The sequence below is a fragment of the Cantharellus anzutake genome, assembly GCF_015039405.1.
Source record: "Cantharellus anzutake strain C23 chromosome Unknown EI90scaffold_44, whole genome shotgun sequence".
Classification (NCBI taxonomy): Eukaryota; Fungi; Basidiomycota; class Agaricomycetes; order Cantharellales; family Hydnaceae; genus Cantharellus; species Cantharellus anzutake.
The window spans coordinates 599,925-615,086 of NW_024066994.1; the positions used below are offsets into that span (position 1 = coordinate 599,925).

Consider the following 15,162-nt stretch of genomic DNA (forward strand, 5'->3'; position numbering starts at 1 on the left):
CCCATTGGCACGGACAGAGGTATAAATTGAGGATGGCTTACTTACCTACCTGCACAGAATCCGATCCTTCGTTATCGAATCAGCAATACCCTGTATATCGTTAGAAGACAAGAAGCTCCCCATGGAAGTACCCAACGACCCAGCTGACAACGGATACTTTCAGCCTAATCCTTACACGGACATCACAGAGAGGATCCTTGAGAATCTGAAGGCGGAATTTGATTCCACAGAGGGATGGCAGCTGATTGGTGAGCGTCTGCGCCATCTTATAATATCAGCATTGTGAACGTGTATTACTCGACGCTGCGACACGTGCACACCAATGGCTCATTCCCGATATAGGAACTAAGAATGGAGCTGTCATGGAGAAGAAAACAGCAATTGATGGGTCGGCCATTCCAGTGGTCCGTGGAAAGGGCACAATTGAAGGCGTGAAGCCATATCAATTCTATTCGATTGTCACTCATACTGGTGCTCGCCAACACTGGGACCCTCGATTCGAGGCTGGATACGCCCTGAAGCGTTACTCCCGACGTGCCTACAAATTCTACACCATTCAGAAGTAAGGGAGATAACACCCAATGGCTCTCTTCAGAGCGCCAGACTCGGTTTCTTCACTGACTATCCTGAAACAGGGGTTCCTTCCTCGTCCAACCCCGAGACTTTGTTGGCGTCAGTGACACAATTTTTGAGGAGGATGGAAGTATCTACGTTGCGCAGGGCTCCGTTCCTGACGATGGAGAAACTGGGCCTGTGGAGGGACGCACGCGTGGGACACTCCACTTGGCTGGATGGTCAATCAAACCAAAAGGAGATGGCTCTGAAATCACGTACATCGTTCACGGTAAGAAAGTGATGAGAAGGAAAGCGCGGTAGAGCGGCATCCATTCTCACACCTTGGTTCCGTGTTTCAGTGAATCCCAATGGAAGCATCCCAACTGCCATAGTAGCATCTGTGGTTCAGGACACTCCTCTGAGCGTCCCTAACGCCATCGACTGGTGTCAGAAGGAGGGAATAATTCCACACATCGAACAATTGGACATTAAGTCCACTGTACGTATCGAGTCTTACAGTCACGAGGATGCGAAAAAGTATCGTCTTGCTCTTCTTGGCAAGGCTGGAGATGAATTCGACATCCTCGTCGACGAGGAAAAGAAGTATCCGGACGGCTACAACGTCGAGAAGATTGGAGAGGGGATCGATTATGTCCAATTGACGACCTCCAAGGGCAAGGTACATGCAAAGATAGGAGAAGGTGCTGACGGGAGGAAATTCGAGATCATTATTACTACTAAGTGAATCGCCGGCCCACCATGTTGACCCGTTGTTTGCATTATAGAAGCTCAACTATCCACGAATCTTTCCATCTTCCTGTATTTCTGACTTTCGCATAAACTGATAACGTGTTCGTGGAACGATTCAAAATTCTCCCTCTCGTGGTACATTGTTTGAGCGTGCGGAAGGGTTCGGGGCCAAATGCCAACTTTAATTAAGTTCATCTTGTTTTGGCAGGTTCGCGTGAGAACGTTTGTTCACGTGTACTTGGGAACCGCATTTGAGCTCCAGCGCGATGTCTATACCTCTCGTTCCAATCACACCACGGCGGGCCGTAGATGACTTCACAACCCCGGAATCGCGCGAGGCATCTGATGAAGAGCCATACGGAGGCGAGGAAGAGGGAAGGTACTTTTCGGATGCAGAGAGGCGTTTGGCATTCAATCCCAATCATGCAAGCGCATTGCGCAGTCGACTGTTTGCCAACACAGGGCAAAATCTTGATAATCCTGATGAGCTGCATTCTCCGTTAGTCCTTTTGTGGCTATTGCACCAGAGCGCTTAACCAAGGCACAGACTCAAACACACTATATACGACCTCATGGAGGATCCCACATCTTCAACGGCAGCGTTCGTCGTGCATGTCTTCACTACATCCCTTATCGTCCTTTCTGCTGTTATTACCGTACTTGAGACACTCCCCCCTTTTCACTCGACGCCAAGTCTGGTTTGGTTTGGTTTGGAAACAGCACTCGTTGTTTGCTTCACCGTAGAATATCTCTGTCGTGCCTTTGCGCACTCGGAAACACAATCAAGCCTATGGAAGTGGATGACTTCGTTTTTCTCTGTTATTGATCTGCTTGCTATACTGCCTTATTACATCGAGATTGCCCTCCAAGCTGATACGGTATGTTCGCCTGGTTATCAATGATGTTCGTTTGACCTTATGGTTTTCCCATGGTCTCCACCTGCATTGACGACAGAATGAGTTCTTCCGCTTCTCCATTCTGCGTACGTCGCGACTACTCCGCGTCTTTAGGCCATTCAGATACAGCAACACCATCCTGTTGTAAGTCTTCTGCTGACGATAGCATTCCCAGAACCGCCTACTATAACGATCTAATTTAGGACGATAGAAGTTATGTATTTGAGCATGAAAAGGAGCAAGGACGCTCTTCTAGCGCTTGGCTTCTTCGTTCTGATGGTTTTGATCGTGTTTAGCACCCTTCTGTGAGTACAAATTCTGTCCCATTGCCGTGATCACTCTGGAAGCATACCTATCACAGATACTTTGCTGAGAGAGGCTCGTGGGATGCGTCCCTCGACACTTTCGTGGATTCAGACGGCAACCCAACTCAATTTGAGAGCATACCAGGAGCAGCATGGTTCGTCCTTGTCAGTAAGTATTTCTGCGACTTTTCCGTTACTAGATTTTGCCTCAGAATGGAGAATTGTGTGCTCACTTTGTGCCCAGCGATAACAACCGTGGGATTCGGCGAGATCATCCCGAGAACAATCCTCGGCCGCTTCTTTACCATTCCATTGCTCCTCTTTGGGCTGCTGCTGATTGCGTTGCCGTCTTTCGTCCTGGGTCGGCAATTTTCTGCAGTATGGGAAGCAATGGCGGCCCGGGGGGCAGGGTGAGTCGTTTTTTACCCTCTAAAGGAAGGGCCTGACTCAGGTTCGTTGGCAGCTGCAACAAAGTAAAAGGGAGCGGGCTAATTCCCTAACAGCATTTCTTGATGCCCACGACCCCCAACATCAGAGTACTAACCAATCGAGGCGTCACTCTCCAGTTCACTCTCCAGAATCACGCCGAGGGTCTCGTGAAGACTTGCTCAACGATCCTGCGGAACCCTCCTCTTCTCGCCAACGTATGCAGTCACCAAGACAGGCTTCTCGTCGTGTAAATAAGTCTCCGCGGCATGCATACCCCCCTTCCCCTGTAGCTACCCCACTCCCGTCGCCAAATCGGCCTTTATCTACAGTGGATCGCCGTCCGCACCTCACGAATCGTAAGCTCGCACGGAACCAGCAGGCCCTAAGCAGGCAAATCGAGGAAATCAGCATCATGTTAAGAGGAATGAAGGAGCAGCTTGCAGTGCTACAGATGCAGAAGCAGAGCAAAGGTCAGAGAATCGTCCGTCCGGAACCTGTTCCAGAGGATCATCTGAATACCCATGTGTACTTTGATGATACTGATCACAATGCTATGCGGGCGACAGATCTCGATGGCGCTGCTGCAGCCGCCTTTGTAGATCGGGGGTTCGAGGATGCGCTGTGATACACTTCCCAATACAATCAGTAATATTCTTCCGGATAGTTGGGTATATGCTATGGTACCCGACCGCCATTCTTCCGTCGCTCCTTTGGGTAATGATCCGGTATACATAACAGCTTAGCGGCAATGCGAAACTCAGTATGGACGGTGTGGACTACCGGCTTATACTCCGGCCAAAGCGAGTTCCCTTTTTGCTCTGACTTGAGCACGGCATCACTGCAAAATCCGTGATTCACAAACGGGTCGGTAGAATTGAACAGGGCTGGGCGCCTGCGGTTACATCGTATGTAGACATTCGGGCAAGTAGGCCATTCAAGCACAGGCCCTCTGCATTATTGACTCAGGGACGTTACTTGGTATCTCTACCTGGCGGTCGCACGGGCACAGGGAAGAAACATGTTCCTGCTGATGTCTCACGCATGAGATTCTGGTGGTGGGGCAATAATTCTGCGGTTTGCCAAATTCGCTCTTGCTGAGTCAGAAGTGCCCCGGTCAACCCAGATCATGAAACATAATGCGGTTGGGCCAACGATTACATGCGAAATCATCCTTCAGCATGGCTGGAGTGTCGTCATTCATGATTTTCCCCAGAAGTGGATAATGACTTTGCAGTGTAGTATAAAAATGGAGGATCATGAGAGCTGGCCGACGTGGGCAGTCACCCTCACAAAATGCTCTAACAATGCGTGTGCCCTCCACCTTCCAGTTATTCTAGGCTAGTAACCTGCTTACAGTTACTCTTCCGCACATACTTCTCAATTGCCGCCTGTGGTTCCTCTGAAACTCGTTGTCCTTCTGACTTTTTTCGCTAGTTCACCTAACTCACTACATGATGCAACACTAAGAACCCAAAATGACTCAACATTGTTCGGGCTCACCCCAACAATACTTCTAGATTCATACTCAATCATCGTTGCTTCGCGGACGTGACTGTGCAAGTCTGATAGGCTTCAAGCATATATACCACGTAATTTGCGCAAATCAGTGATCTAAAAATGCGGTATATTTTCCAGGAGTTGGACTGGCAAGGCTAGCCTGACGTTTCGGGGGCCTCTCCATCCCAGGCGAGGGAGCTAGCTGAAGTCAAAGTGAATTATTAGACTAAGTAGCAGTGTCAAACTATATATATATGTCATCAGTACAGCGGGTCACTGATTCAGGGTTGTGTTCTCGTGAAAGGCTTGAAAGTTGTCCTGCCAAACGATTCGAAGTTGTGGGCGGCCTTGAGGCACATGCACAACACTAATCCAGACAATTAAAGGTTTGCTGTGTGCCTTGAATTAATCAATGCCCCAACCCCGTCCTAGATATGTACCTTAACGTATGTATATATACATACATACTTCAAAACACAAGCTAGGGGTACTAGAGGAGTCGAATGTCTGAACGTACGTGCAATATCGATCCATGGTCCGATCTTTGGACATTTACTCGAACCAAATGAACAACTAAGTTTTCAGGTGCAATGATATGCATTTCAACTTCCGCCTGGGTGCGGAATCGAAACAATTGAGTGGGGATGACAGCAAAGTAGGAGTTTCTAAATGACAACATAGGCATAGCAAGTAAAAACAGAAAAGATTGATGAATGCTGTAAAGGTTAAGTGACTAAATAATGCGCAAGTTGAGGGTGAATACGGTAAGATAGGATTACTTTTAAGGCTATCCGAATGTGGCTGCAGGTGAATGTCGAGCGCTGCGAAAAGTAGCGAACATGGCTGGGAAAATAATGAAGGGAATTAATTCTTCTTTTCCTCCTCGCCTTCCTTAGTCTCTGTGGACTCGGAGGATTGGTTGGCATTGTTCTCAGCATTGCGTTTCTCGTAAACCTTTTGGAAGAGACCGAGGGATGCTTGCTGAGTGTTGCTGATGGCCTCTTTGATCTGGGCAGCGGTAACAGAGGGGTCGGCAGCCTGGCCCTTGGCAGCTAACTCACGAAGTTCGGCGACGAGCTTGGTCACTTTCTCCTGCTCGGCAGAATCGAGCTGATCCTTGAACTCGTTCATTGCTGCACCTCTGGTCAGCCGACCGTTTTAGGACAAAAACGTGAGGAATTACCTTTCTCGGTATCAGCACATACTGAGTCAGCCTTGTTGGCCTCTTCGATGACGTTGCGACGCTCCTTGTCAGACTCCGCGAACTTCTCAGACTCCTCGATCATGCGCTCAATATCCTTTTCGCTCAATCCAGAAGAGGAGGCAATGGTCATGGACTGATCCTTGTTAGTGGCCTTGTCCTTGGCGGTGACGTGCACGATACCGTCTTGAAAGTTGCGTTGTTAGATGCAAAAGGATTACAAAAAGTCCAAGGCCACTCACCGGCGTCAATGTCAAAAGTAATCTCAATTTGAGGAACGCCCTTTGGTGCCGGTGGGATGCCGACGAGGTTGAAGTTCCCGAGGAGCTTGTTATCTCTCACGAGCTCACGCTCACCCTGGTAGATCTTAACTTCAATCGCAGTCTGCCCATCAGCAGCAGTCGAGAAGACTTGGCTCTTCTTGGTAGGAATGGTCGTATTCCTAGCGATGAGCTTGGTCATTATGCCACCAAGAGTCTCAATACCGAGAGAAAGGGGAGTGACATCTAGAAGCAGAATATCTGTGACATTTCCAGCGAGGACGCCGCCTTGAATAGCAGCGCCGATAGCGACGGCTTCATCCGGATTCACGCCCTTGGAGGGCTCTCGTCCAAACAGGGACTTGACGGTCTCGATGACCTTTGGCATGCGTGTCATGCCACCAACAAGGATGACCTCATGGACATCGCCGGCCTTAACATTGGCATCCTTCAATGCCTTCTGGCATGGACCAACAGTCCGCTCCAGTAATGGACCCACTAGCGATTCGAATTGGCTGCGGAGCATCTTTAGGTTGATGTGTTTAGGTCCAGTTGCGTCGGCAGTGATGAAGGGTAGATTAATCTCGGTTTGTGTTGTTGAGCTTAACTCAATCTTTGCCTTCTCAGCTGCCTCGCGTATACGCTGGATGGCCATGCGGTCGTTCGACAGATCAATGCCCTCGGTCTTCTTGAACTCCTTGAGGACGTGTTCGACAAGAACAACATCGAAGTCTTCACCACCAAGGTGAGTATCACCATTGGTGGACTTGACCTCGAATACGCCCTTCTGCATCTCTAAGATAGAAATATCGAAGGTACCGCCACCCAGGTCGTACACTGCAATGACACCCGAATCATTCTTATCCAAGCCGTAGGCAAGTGCAGCGGCGGTAGGTTCGTTAATAACACGGAGAACATCGAGGCCAGAAATCGACCCAGCGTCTTTGGTCGCTTGCCTCTGGGCATCATTGAAGTATGCAGGAACCGTAACAACTGTGGCAAAAAGGCGTGAAAAATGGACCGAGTCATAGCTGTGCCGAACACACCAGCATGCTTAACATTCTTGCTGACGTATTGCTCGGCAGTCTGCTTCATCTTTCCGAGAACCATGGCTGACAGCTCCTCGGCAGACTAAGAATGATCGTGAGAACTTCGAAACCAAATTAAAATTCAGTAACTAACAAAGCGTTTCGAAGAATCTGACTCGATGACGACTTCTGGCCGACCATCCGCACGGGCCATGACCTTGAATGGCCTAGGGACGCCAAATTTAAGTCAGTTACACACTCCAAAACTGAAACACGCACTCACCAATGAGCGATGTCCTTCTGTACCTCCCTGTCATTAAACTGTCTCCCAATTAATCGCTTGAATCCAAACACCGTTCCGACTGGGTTTACAACGCTCTGGCGCTTAGCAGGTAATCCAACAAGACGTTCACCATGCTTAGTAAATGCAACAACAGAAGGTGTTGTACGGGCGCCTTCCGAGTTCTCAATCACACGTGCCACTTTGCCCTCCATGACAGCTACGCAAGAGTTGGTCGTGCCGAGGTCAATACCGACCACAGGTCCGCTGACCTTGGTGTTCATGTTACGTGCAATGCATGAGCGGGGGACGTTCTAGTTTATATCCGGTTGTTTAAAGACCATCCAGAGCCAGAGTTTCGAAAAATGAGCATTCGAGCCAGAAATCAGCGTAAAGGGATCGCAGGTTGAAGTCAGCATATATAGCTTACAACAAGCAATCAATTGAAGCACATAACACATACAGCATATTGCCCAGCCCTAAGAGACGCAGTGCGTAAACCACGAACAGCTGCAAACATTGTCACGGTTGAGTATGCAAAAATGTGTGGAGGGAAGGAAGAACTTGGTGGAAAGAAAAGCTTGAAGATTTTCGCACGGCAATGGCCGAGGGCTTGCGAAGCTATTACGTCAGCCCCAATTCCGCCGCTAATTTGTAAGGTGGCACGCTGCGTCATATGCCAATAGGCATGGATACGGTGTCCAAAATGGTATCATCATTGTGGCAAGCACATTACAACCCGGTGCTCTGACTCCGGCTCGCCATCAAGCCTCGCTGTGCTAGGATGAGGAGTGGTATGATGAAGACGGCGTGCAAGGCAGCCAGAAATCTGAGGACTGGTGTTTATCGGATTTCGAGTCCCTGCCGACTGGCGATGTCAGGGATCAACACGCGACTTCTGGCTCCTACACTTACTCGAGCTAGCTGCCTCAGCGTGTTCACTGACTAATGCGCCAAGCCTCAGTATGTTGCGCTCTCTCAATATTCTGCTTCAGCTGATGACACATCCAGGCCCGATGTTCAATTTTTCGGGAAACCAGGGGTTCGATCTTTTCGACACAAAGACACGCATTGCGGCAATAAACACGGTCAAAAAATGGGTGTTGATGTTTCTACATGAAACCGACAAGGCATCAGCACAAGATCGGCAGTTGAAGGTATCTGCCAGCATCGTCATCACCCCTAGATTATATTTATTCATATATCCCAACGGATCGACACCCATTTTGAACTCACCAAGTTATTCCATTCGAAAGTACTCGCCATTGGAATGTAACAAATTGGTGGGCAAACTTATTGTTCATGCGAACGGTACGTTTACGACGTGGATGAACATGACGTTGAATAATTGCAGAAGAACAATACGATTCCTTCGCCCACTCGCAAGGTCAAAACTCAACTCGGAGGCAAGAACATCACGACTTTCTTTGTCAACTCATCATGATTGACGCAAAGTCCCACTACCATGCGTGGGAAGCAAACATACACAATTGTACATTTGTAGTAGTGACAGAGCTGACTGAGGCTCGCAGATTATTTTAATAGAAGATTGAATTGCTTCCTGTCACTGCTATCGACTGTCAAGGTTTGCTCAGATTCGGAGCCGAAATGTCCAGTCTACTTTGATCTCTATTGAAAGGAAATCGTCCGTCAGGCGGGCCAATACCGAAGAGATGTGAGCACCATCATACCCCGAGCGCCTGCTTCTGCCGCCTGTAATACGCTTTCGCCAGACCTCCACCCTGCTGTATCGTCTGATTCAGAGTATTCACCAACTGCACTCTTTTCGTTTCTGTTGTATCCTCATCCATGACCTTCTCATCTTTCTCGTTCTTCTCTTTCTTCTCCCCCTTTCCTTTCTGCGGCTCAAGCGACGGAGCCTGAGCCATCGCGTGTCTCAGAGCCACCTTCTTCAATGCATTCTCTTTCTCTAGTTCTGCAGCGCTCAAGGGATCCCCCAACGGTGTCGTGCTCTTCAAACTCTCCAGAGTAAGTAAAGGTTCTGTTAAGATGGGTTCCGCTCCTCTAATAACGTCGCTGGCACTCGAGGCACTGCTTCTCCGACCTCGCTCTCCCGCTTTCTGTACCTGCCTTCCTGGTTTCGGGGTGACACGATCTACTCTGGATCCCCTCGAAGGGACAGGGTATGGTTTTACGCCAAGATTTCGCGCACACCATGTCCAATGCTTTTGAGCATTCGTCATTGTCGGAGTGGGCTCAGCAGCAAAGCCTTGGAAACCGCTGAAAAGCATGGCCATATGCCGTACCCGGAGCCTGTCCTCGTGAGGACGTGCACGTGCGAATTGGGTCTTTTGAGCTGCCAGTCGAAGAGAGGAAGAAACACCGTGATGGTGGAAAGGTAGGCATGATGAGGGTGGCACGAAGACAGATCCGAGGAATGAACGAGCCAGAGGGGGAATCATTGCACCGCGGATCAGATTCGACCGACGGTAGAATCATTAAAGAATAAGCGATGAAGTGTTAATCATCCGAAGCAAGGAACGATATCCCGTTCATGAGCCCGTTGGCCACATTTAGGAGGCATGAGACCACAGGCCGCAAGTTGGAAGCCGAAGAGATAAGCGGGACAGGCATTTCACAGCATTTGGAAAAGCAACGGGGAGGGATGGAATGGAAGCAGGAAAGCCCCATAAATATTTCAGAAATGGGGGGGAAAAGGTTAGCATGAAGGGGGCGAAACTCGTCAGCTCACGTATTCCAGAAATGTGAGGCAATTGAACGTACATTCATCCATGGCTTGTATTCGAACAAACAACAGATCCTTGTTTGTGTTCAGGCTTGGATCGACGTCAGGGGCAGTCGTTCGCTGCACAGATTTTCCCTGCAACACGTCCGAGTCAACAGGGATCGCAGACACTTCTCCCCGATTCTCTTTCTCAGGCATGCGAGACTGAGCAAAACCCAATAAGTCGGCCAATCCTTCGCCTTCTGGCTTGTGTGCTGTGTTGGTTCTATGGGGGACATGGACATGATACCCAGTCAGAGATTTAGGACCGAGCCTCTCGATAGAGCTTGCATCACGAAACCGGAGGAAGATACGGAAGCCAAAGCGGGTCGAATCAAAGTCCTAGGTATCCTGGGTGAGTGCGTATGAACCATGTGAATGACTATATGCGATAAAATCACAAAATACTGCATGGAAAAGAAAGGATTGAGACTCGCTCTGAGGCGCGAAAATTCGGGAGAGAATCATGGTGTCCGGAAACATTGTCCTAAGCCAGCGAAATTGTGGAGCAATGCTAAAATAAAGCGCATACTCACTGTCGGACACCGGTACTCAAAAATATGCCCATAGCGCTTCTCAGTTTCATGGATGATAGCTAGAAGATTAGATAACGTCCTAACTTTGTCGTCCACAAGGATGGACGCGTGGTACTTGGATGGCTCGGCAACAGAAGGAACAGGAATCGATGGCTCTGGCGAGGGTTTCATTGGTGGTGTCAATTCGAAGTTAGTGTCAACATGGAGTTGTTCTAGCACAATTGAGGGTTTATCAGGTAGCTCTTTATCGAAGCCATCTGCGAGCAGTTCTTCCTTATCAGCGAAGCATGTCGGGGAACAGGAGAGCTGACGGCGGAGTGAACGGCCGGAAAGGCAAAAACGGGTGTAAAACGAAGCGGGATTCGGCAAGGATTTTCCAGATCGAAGCATACGATACTTATCGGGTGGAGGAGGGCTCAAACTGGTCAAATGAACGCGTCCAGCTGATAGAGAAGCACTGGAGAACGGCCCAAAGTTGGACGAGGGGGAGAGTTTCGTGTCCAAATTTGGCTTCCGGACAGTTTATCACGTGAGCGGATTTTCCTTTGCTTTTCTTTTTTTTAGAAGAATTTATGCACAAGAGCGCGAGAGGTATCATTCTGATCGGAGAGCCCTGAACCATACACTCATCGAATTTGTGACATGGGATCCCTCGATTAGCAAGTGGTTTGGGCAAGACGTGGAAATTAAGCCTCCATCTGTTGATTTGGTGTGTAGAAAGCATAGGCGAGCGAGATTAGAACGACGAAGCAGGACGAAGTTGCTTGACATTTTAGCGATACGACTGTCTGCACCAAGGTCAGATTAAAACCTGAATATTTTTACGGTTGTTCCGGGGATGGAGAGTCGTCGGAATGGTTGACTAGATCACTAAGTAATTATTCAGGTAGTAATACAAATGAACCTAACATAAAAAAACCATGGTAATAGCGATCCTCATCAGACAACTTTCCACCCTCAACAATTGATGCCCAGTCATGTTGTATTAATATTGCAAGATCGAATATTTAAATTTAATTATCTCAACTAGTGCACGTGACCTTCCTGGTCGAATATCATCCATCTTCTCGACTTTAGTTTTGAGCTCTGCCTTCTCGTCTCTTGTATTCTTTAAAAGTGACCTCAAGCCTGAGTTGCTGGAGATGCGTCCCCTCTCACCCTCGCTTCTACTTTCCTACATTCGTCTGGATTCACCCGAACCAATGGACATGCAGACACCTTACATGACTTCCTCTCCTGTCGTTACCCACCTCTCCTCTTATCTCTCGCCCCCACCATCAGAGCAGGAGGTGGACTACCAGGTCCCCCTTTCGCCATCCAGTCATGGCTCGATGTTCTCCCACTTTATGCCGCAACAGCAACAGCTAGCGCCGCAGCAGCACTGCATGCCAATGTCGCACATCTTACCGCCCTCTTTCTCCCTCCAGACTCCTACTGTTTCATCGGGTTCGGTGGTCCAGCCTGATTCCCTCTCGTTCCATGCCCAGCACCCTCCACCTACTCAACAACAAAATTCTGCACAGCATCACGAAATTCAATCCAAAAAACGCGGTTCAGATTGTCCATCAACATCAACCCAACACTGTGGCGGTTCGGCGAGCAGCTCTACGCCTCCGCCCCCGAAAAGATCACGGGCCGCACCATCTGGACCCATCAGTACAAAGGACTGGGTACCACCAGATGTCACTGGACTTAACAAACGCGAAGCCCGTCTCGTGAAAAATAGGGCCGCGGCTTTTCTATCCCGTCAGCGCAAAAGGGAGGAATTCGAAGCTATGGAGGGGTGAGTATATTTCTATCCTCGCCGACACCGCAAATTCTATTTCATTGCCTTTTTTCTCCACACTTTTGTGCCTCAACTGAATGGGCCATTCTCACCCTGCATTCTATACATTACTATCTGTTCCCGTCGATTAGAACTCCCTTTCTGAAGTCATTCAGATCCCTCTTTCTTCCTCGTACTGATGGTCTCCGATCTCTCCCCTAGACGAGTCAAAGCTCTTGAAGCAGAAAATGCCAGGCTCCGACAAAATGCCCCGCCCCAACTACGGGACACCTCTGAAAACGAAGCTCTTCGTGCCCAGCTACGAGAGTCCGCAGCGAGGGAACAAGCGCTCCAACAACGAATCCGGGAGCTGCAAGAGGCATTGCTGGATTCTACTTCACCCCCGAGACCGTCATTCACTAAGAGTTTAACAGCGTCACCGAGTGCGGTTTCGTTGGCTTCTATCCCCCCGCCCCCTGGGGTCGAATCGGACGACGACGATGATACTTCTTCAGTTTCTTCGTCCAGTGCTGTCACCTGTTCAGGCGGGATGACGAAGGATAAAGATAAATCCCACGGTAGCGTCGCGTTCATGGTGAGTTCTTCATCTCAGGCATCCAAGTAGTGTCCAAGTCGCTGATCTACATCTTCTGCGAAACTCCTTGACTGTTGCTACCCAATAAATTTTCACACAATCCTCGTCACATGCATCTCCATGTGCAATATTGCCCCTTCTGACATCAAAATTCTCTATCCATTTCACATGGATACATTTCCCGTGATGGTTTTCGTTGCTAGGTCCTCATGATGTCGCTCTCCTTTCTTTCTTCTGGGCCCTCTGGTGCCGCGCGCGCGCGGGTTGCACGCGGCACAGGCTTCGCGCCATCTGCTTTCTCTTTTGCTGCACCCTCTGCACCCTCGGGCATCGCCCCATCAGCGCCCTTTGATTTCTCCATGGATACTTTACTCGGCAAGCCGCCGAATTCCCCACTGACTCCTTCCCAAGGCGCAGCAGATGTTACTAGCGGTAGCAAGGTGAAGAGTGAATGGGGCTTGGACGATGTTGTGGGATCCTCCCCGCTATTTCCCAGGTCGTACGGTTACAGCTCACTTGATAGTCCGGATTTGGACTATGCCTCTGGGTTGGAAGTTTCACCTCCATTCCCCACATCCATCCACTCCCCTATACTGCCATCGTCACCATCTACTTTGTCGTCAAACTTCGGTACCGAGTTCGGGTCGAATAAGGTCGAGGTCTCGATCGTGAAACGCGTGGAGGAAACCACTTCATCTGTTAGGGACTCGTACGTATTCGATCTGCACTTTCGCCCGGCGCCCGATGCCTCCGATTCGGTGAATGAGATGATCAACATGGAGACGAAATCGCTCACTGTGCATCTACGCAAAAAACAGAACTCTTTGACGCTTCAGACATCCACAATCCCTTCCTCCCTCGCTTCAGCTCCGTTAGCATCGGAGTTTGGTGGGGAACAATCAGCAGACTCCCCCAACAGCTTCACGTATCCTTTCTGGTCATTAAACCAATGCTCGAGCCCGACCCCTTCATTAATTTCTTCATCTTCTACGGAAGGCGCACCGATTACGTTACAGATCAAGGACTCAAATATGCTCCCACTGGGCGATGAAAATGTGGATACCGGGACATGGGAGTTGTCGTTCGAGAGTTCGACGTAATCCTGACGAAGTCCAAAATGCAACAACCCACGTGTCGACACTTGGGTCCTTTCATTCGCAGCTCTTCTCTTTTTTCTTCAGCTGCTTCCTTGGGTTTACTCTGTTTCTTTGACTTCTATCCTACTTATTTTATTCTATCTTCGTCGCGTTCCGAATCGCTTTCTTTATTCTCCTTGGTTTCGGCCGGTACAACCCTCTTCGTATTATCAATGTACTCCCACATTAGTCTGTCTTCCCTTTGTCAGCTTTTGTGTAGTCCTTATGGCTTTATTATCAGTGATTCGCGAGGATCCTGTAAAGATGACGTCGCCAAACCACTCGCTGCAGGTTAGAGATTTAGTATGGATGGGATACATCGGTGTATTGTTTCTCTATGAACGTACTAGCACCGAGAAAATTGCCGCGAAATACCAGAGCTGCCGCACAAGGCTAAACGCGTGCGTGACTCGCGTTGATAACTCCTGTTAGGATCAAGAAATGGGTACGTGCGACCGTTCGGATCCACAAATGCCTCAAGGGTAGCTATATCATTTCGAATGGAACAACGTCATAGATAATTTCGGAATCCGATCATAAATTAATGAAGCTGGGAGCTGACGGCCCTGCATCTGAGGCAAATGGCAAGTCGTATGGCTAGATAGAAGCACACGTGTAGGGTCAGCTCGACCACAATGAATACAGTAACAGGTTCTTACGGTCGAATTCGGGTAGTCCATCTGGCTTTCTATGTAGCTTCCTTGTACACATCGAAGACGGCGTCGTCTAACCGACGAAAGGCACTAGTTCTGTCAACACGCCCCATAATTGATGGATCGATATGATGGTCGGATTAAGACGACTCCACCAGCGGCTTGGGCCATGATCTGGGGGTAATCGCGCGGGGAACCTGCAGTGTGCGGCTAGGGGGGTTCCTGGGTCTAGAACGGCGGCGGCGGGGACTGGCAAAAAAAAAAATGCAATGATGCGAGGGATAGACGACTGTTGTGCCAGTTGGCTAATTCGAGAGATTGAGGGCCGGTAGCACCCAAGGCTTGGAGTACTACCTAGAGAATATTATCTTAAGAATTAACCGCCGTCCCAATCGAGCCGTAGCCTGCTGAGCTGGTGCTTCAACAGCACGAACTGGCGGAAAGAATAATCTCAACCGTTGAATTAAATATCCCTTGCCCCAGATTCTCTCACCTTGCTTCTCCGAGCACATCAATGCAGCTATAAGGCG

The 15,162-nt window shown here is 49.2% G+C and overlaps 7 protein-coding genes across 7 annotated transcripts; 5 read left to right on the top strand and 2 right to left on the bottom strand.

The window, feature by feature from the left end:
* Window positions 1-121: 121 nt before the first annotated feature.
* EI90DRAFT_3127680 (uncharacterized protein) lies at window positions 122-1,300 on the top strand (the record flags this gene model as incomplete). The annotated part of the gene is made up of 4 exons (XM_039064026.1): window positions 122-248; window positions 343-562; window positions 636-844; window positions 915-1,300. 4 exons carry the CDS (start codon window positions 122-124, stop codon window positions 1,298-1,300), a joined length of 942 nt encoding a protein of 313 aa, XP_038913206.1.
* A 216-nt stretch (window positions 1,301-1,516) lies between these two features.
* Window positions 1,517-3,062, top strand: EI90DRAFT_1884430 (uncharacterized protein). Its single transcript, XM_039052304.1, has 7 exons — window positions 1,517-1,804; window positions 1,853-2,183; window positions 2,260-2,345; window positions 2,405-2,506; window positions 2,563-2,675; window positions 2,751-2,957; window positions 3,010-3,062. The coding sequence occupies exons 1-6, from the start codon at window positions 1,572-1,574 to the stop codon at window positions 2,918-2,920; spliced, it is 1,035 nt and encodes a 344-aa protein (XP_038913207.1). The 5' UTR covers window positions 1,517-1,571; the 3' UTR covers window positions 2,921-2,957; window positions 3,010-3,062.
* A 1,948-nt stretch (window positions 3,063-5,010) lies between these two features.
* EI90DRAFT_3069407 (heat shock protein) lies at window positions 5,011-7,809 on the bottom strand. The gene is made up of 7 exons (XM_039061158.1): window positions 7,665-7,809; window positions 7,205-7,515; window positions 7,076-7,148; window positions 6,940-7,024; window positions 5,876-6,886; window positions 5,616-5,819; window positions 5,011-5,565 (listed from the first exon to the last, which is right to left on the bottom strand). Exons 1-7 carry the CDS (start codon window positions 7,719-7,721, stop codon window positions 5,297-5,299), a joined length of 2,010 nt encoding a protein of 669 aa, XP_038913208.1. The 5' UTR covers window positions 7,722-7,809; the 3' UTR covers window positions 5,011-5,296.
* Window positions 7,810-8,178: 369 nt separating this feature from the next.
* EI90DRAFT_3069410 (uncharacterized protein) lies at window positions 8,179-8,754 on the top strand. The gene has a single exon (XM_039061159.1). The coding sequence runs from the start codon at window positions 8,200-8,202 to the stop codon at window positions 8,647-8,649; it is 450 nt and encodes a 149-aa protein (XP_038913209.1). The 5' UTR covers window positions 8,179-8,199; the 3' UTR covers window positions 8,650-8,754.
* Window positions 8,639-10,657, bottom strand: EI90DRAFT_3069411 (uncharacterized protein; the record flags this gene model as incomplete). Its single annotated transcript, XM_039061160.1, has 4 exons — window positions 8,639-8,830; window positions 8,893-9,518; window positions 9,947-10,289; window positions 10,484-10,657. The coding sequence occupies 4 exons, from the start codon at window positions 10,652-10,654 to the stop codon at window positions 8,819-8,821; spliced, it is 1,152 nt and encodes a 383-aa protein (XP_038913210.1). The 3' UTR covers window positions 8,639-8,818.
* Window positions 10,658-11,517: 860 nt separating this feature from the next.
* On the top strand, window positions 11,518-12,963 carry EI90DRAFT_1885000 (uncharacterized protein). The gene is made up of 2 exons (XM_039052305.1): window positions 11,518-12,266; window positions 12,471-12,963. The coding sequence occupies exons 1-2, from the start codon at window positions 11,626-11,628 to the stop codon at window positions 12,871-12,873; spliced, it is 1,044 nt and encodes a 347-aa protein (XP_038913211.1). The 5' UTR covers window positions 11,518-11,625; the 3' UTR covers window positions 12,874-12,963.
* On the top strand, window positions 12,964-14,306 carry EI90DRAFT_1885001 (uncharacterized protein). The gene has a single exon (XM_039052306.1). The coding sequence runs from the start codon at window positions 13,053-13,055 to the stop codon at window positions 13,941-13,943; it is 891 nt and encodes a 296-aa protein (XP_038913212.1). The 5' UTR covers window positions 12,964-13,052; the 3' UTR covers window positions 13,944-14,306.
* The last annotated feature ends 856 nt before the right edge of the window (window positions 14,307-15,162 follow it).

Bases quoted from the DNA above. Each gene is read 5' to 3' on its own strand.
- EI90DRAFT_1884430 (XM_039052304.1), top strand. From the start codon at position 1,572: ATGTCTATACCTCTCGTTCCAATCACACCACGGCGGGCCGTAGATGAC. The intron at 1,805-1,852 runs GTTAGTCCTTTT...ACCAAGGCACAG, and splicing joins CCTGATGAGCTGCATTCTCC to ACTCAAACACACTATATACG. The intron at 2,184-2,259 runs GTATGTTCGCCT...CATTGACGACAG, and splicing joins TTGCCCTCCAAGCTGATACG to AATGAGTTCTTCCGCTTCTC.
- EI90DRAFT_3069407 (XM_039061158.1), bottom strand. From the start codon at position 7,721: ATGTTTGCAGCTGTTCGTGGTTTACGCACTGCGTCTCTTAGGGCTGGG. The intron at 7,516-7,664 runs GTATGTGTTATG...GATATAAACTAG, and splicing joins TTAGGGCTGGGCAATATGCT to AACGTCCCCCGCTCATGCAT. The intron at 6,887-6,939 runs GTGTGTTCGGCA...TTTTTGCCACAG, and splicing joins CAAGAATGTTAAGCATGCTG to TTGTTACGGTTCCTGCATAC.
- EI90DRAFT_3069410 (XM_039061159.1), top strand. From the start codon at position 8,200: ATGACACATCCAGGCCCGATGTTCAATTTTTCGGGAAACCAGGGGTTC.
- EI90DRAFT_1885000 (XM_039052305.1), top strand. From the start codon at position 11,626: ATGCGTCCCCTCTCACCCTCGCTTCTACTTTCCTACATTCGTCTGGAT. The intron at 12,267-12,470 runs GTGAGTATATTT...TCTCTCCCCTAG, and splicing joins GAATTCGAAGCTATGGAGGG to ACGAGTCAAAGCTCTTGAAG.
- EI90DRAFT_1885001 (XM_039052306.1), top strand. From the start codon at position 13,053: ATGATGTCGCTCTCCTTTCTTTCTTCTGGGCCCTCTGGTGCCGCGCGC.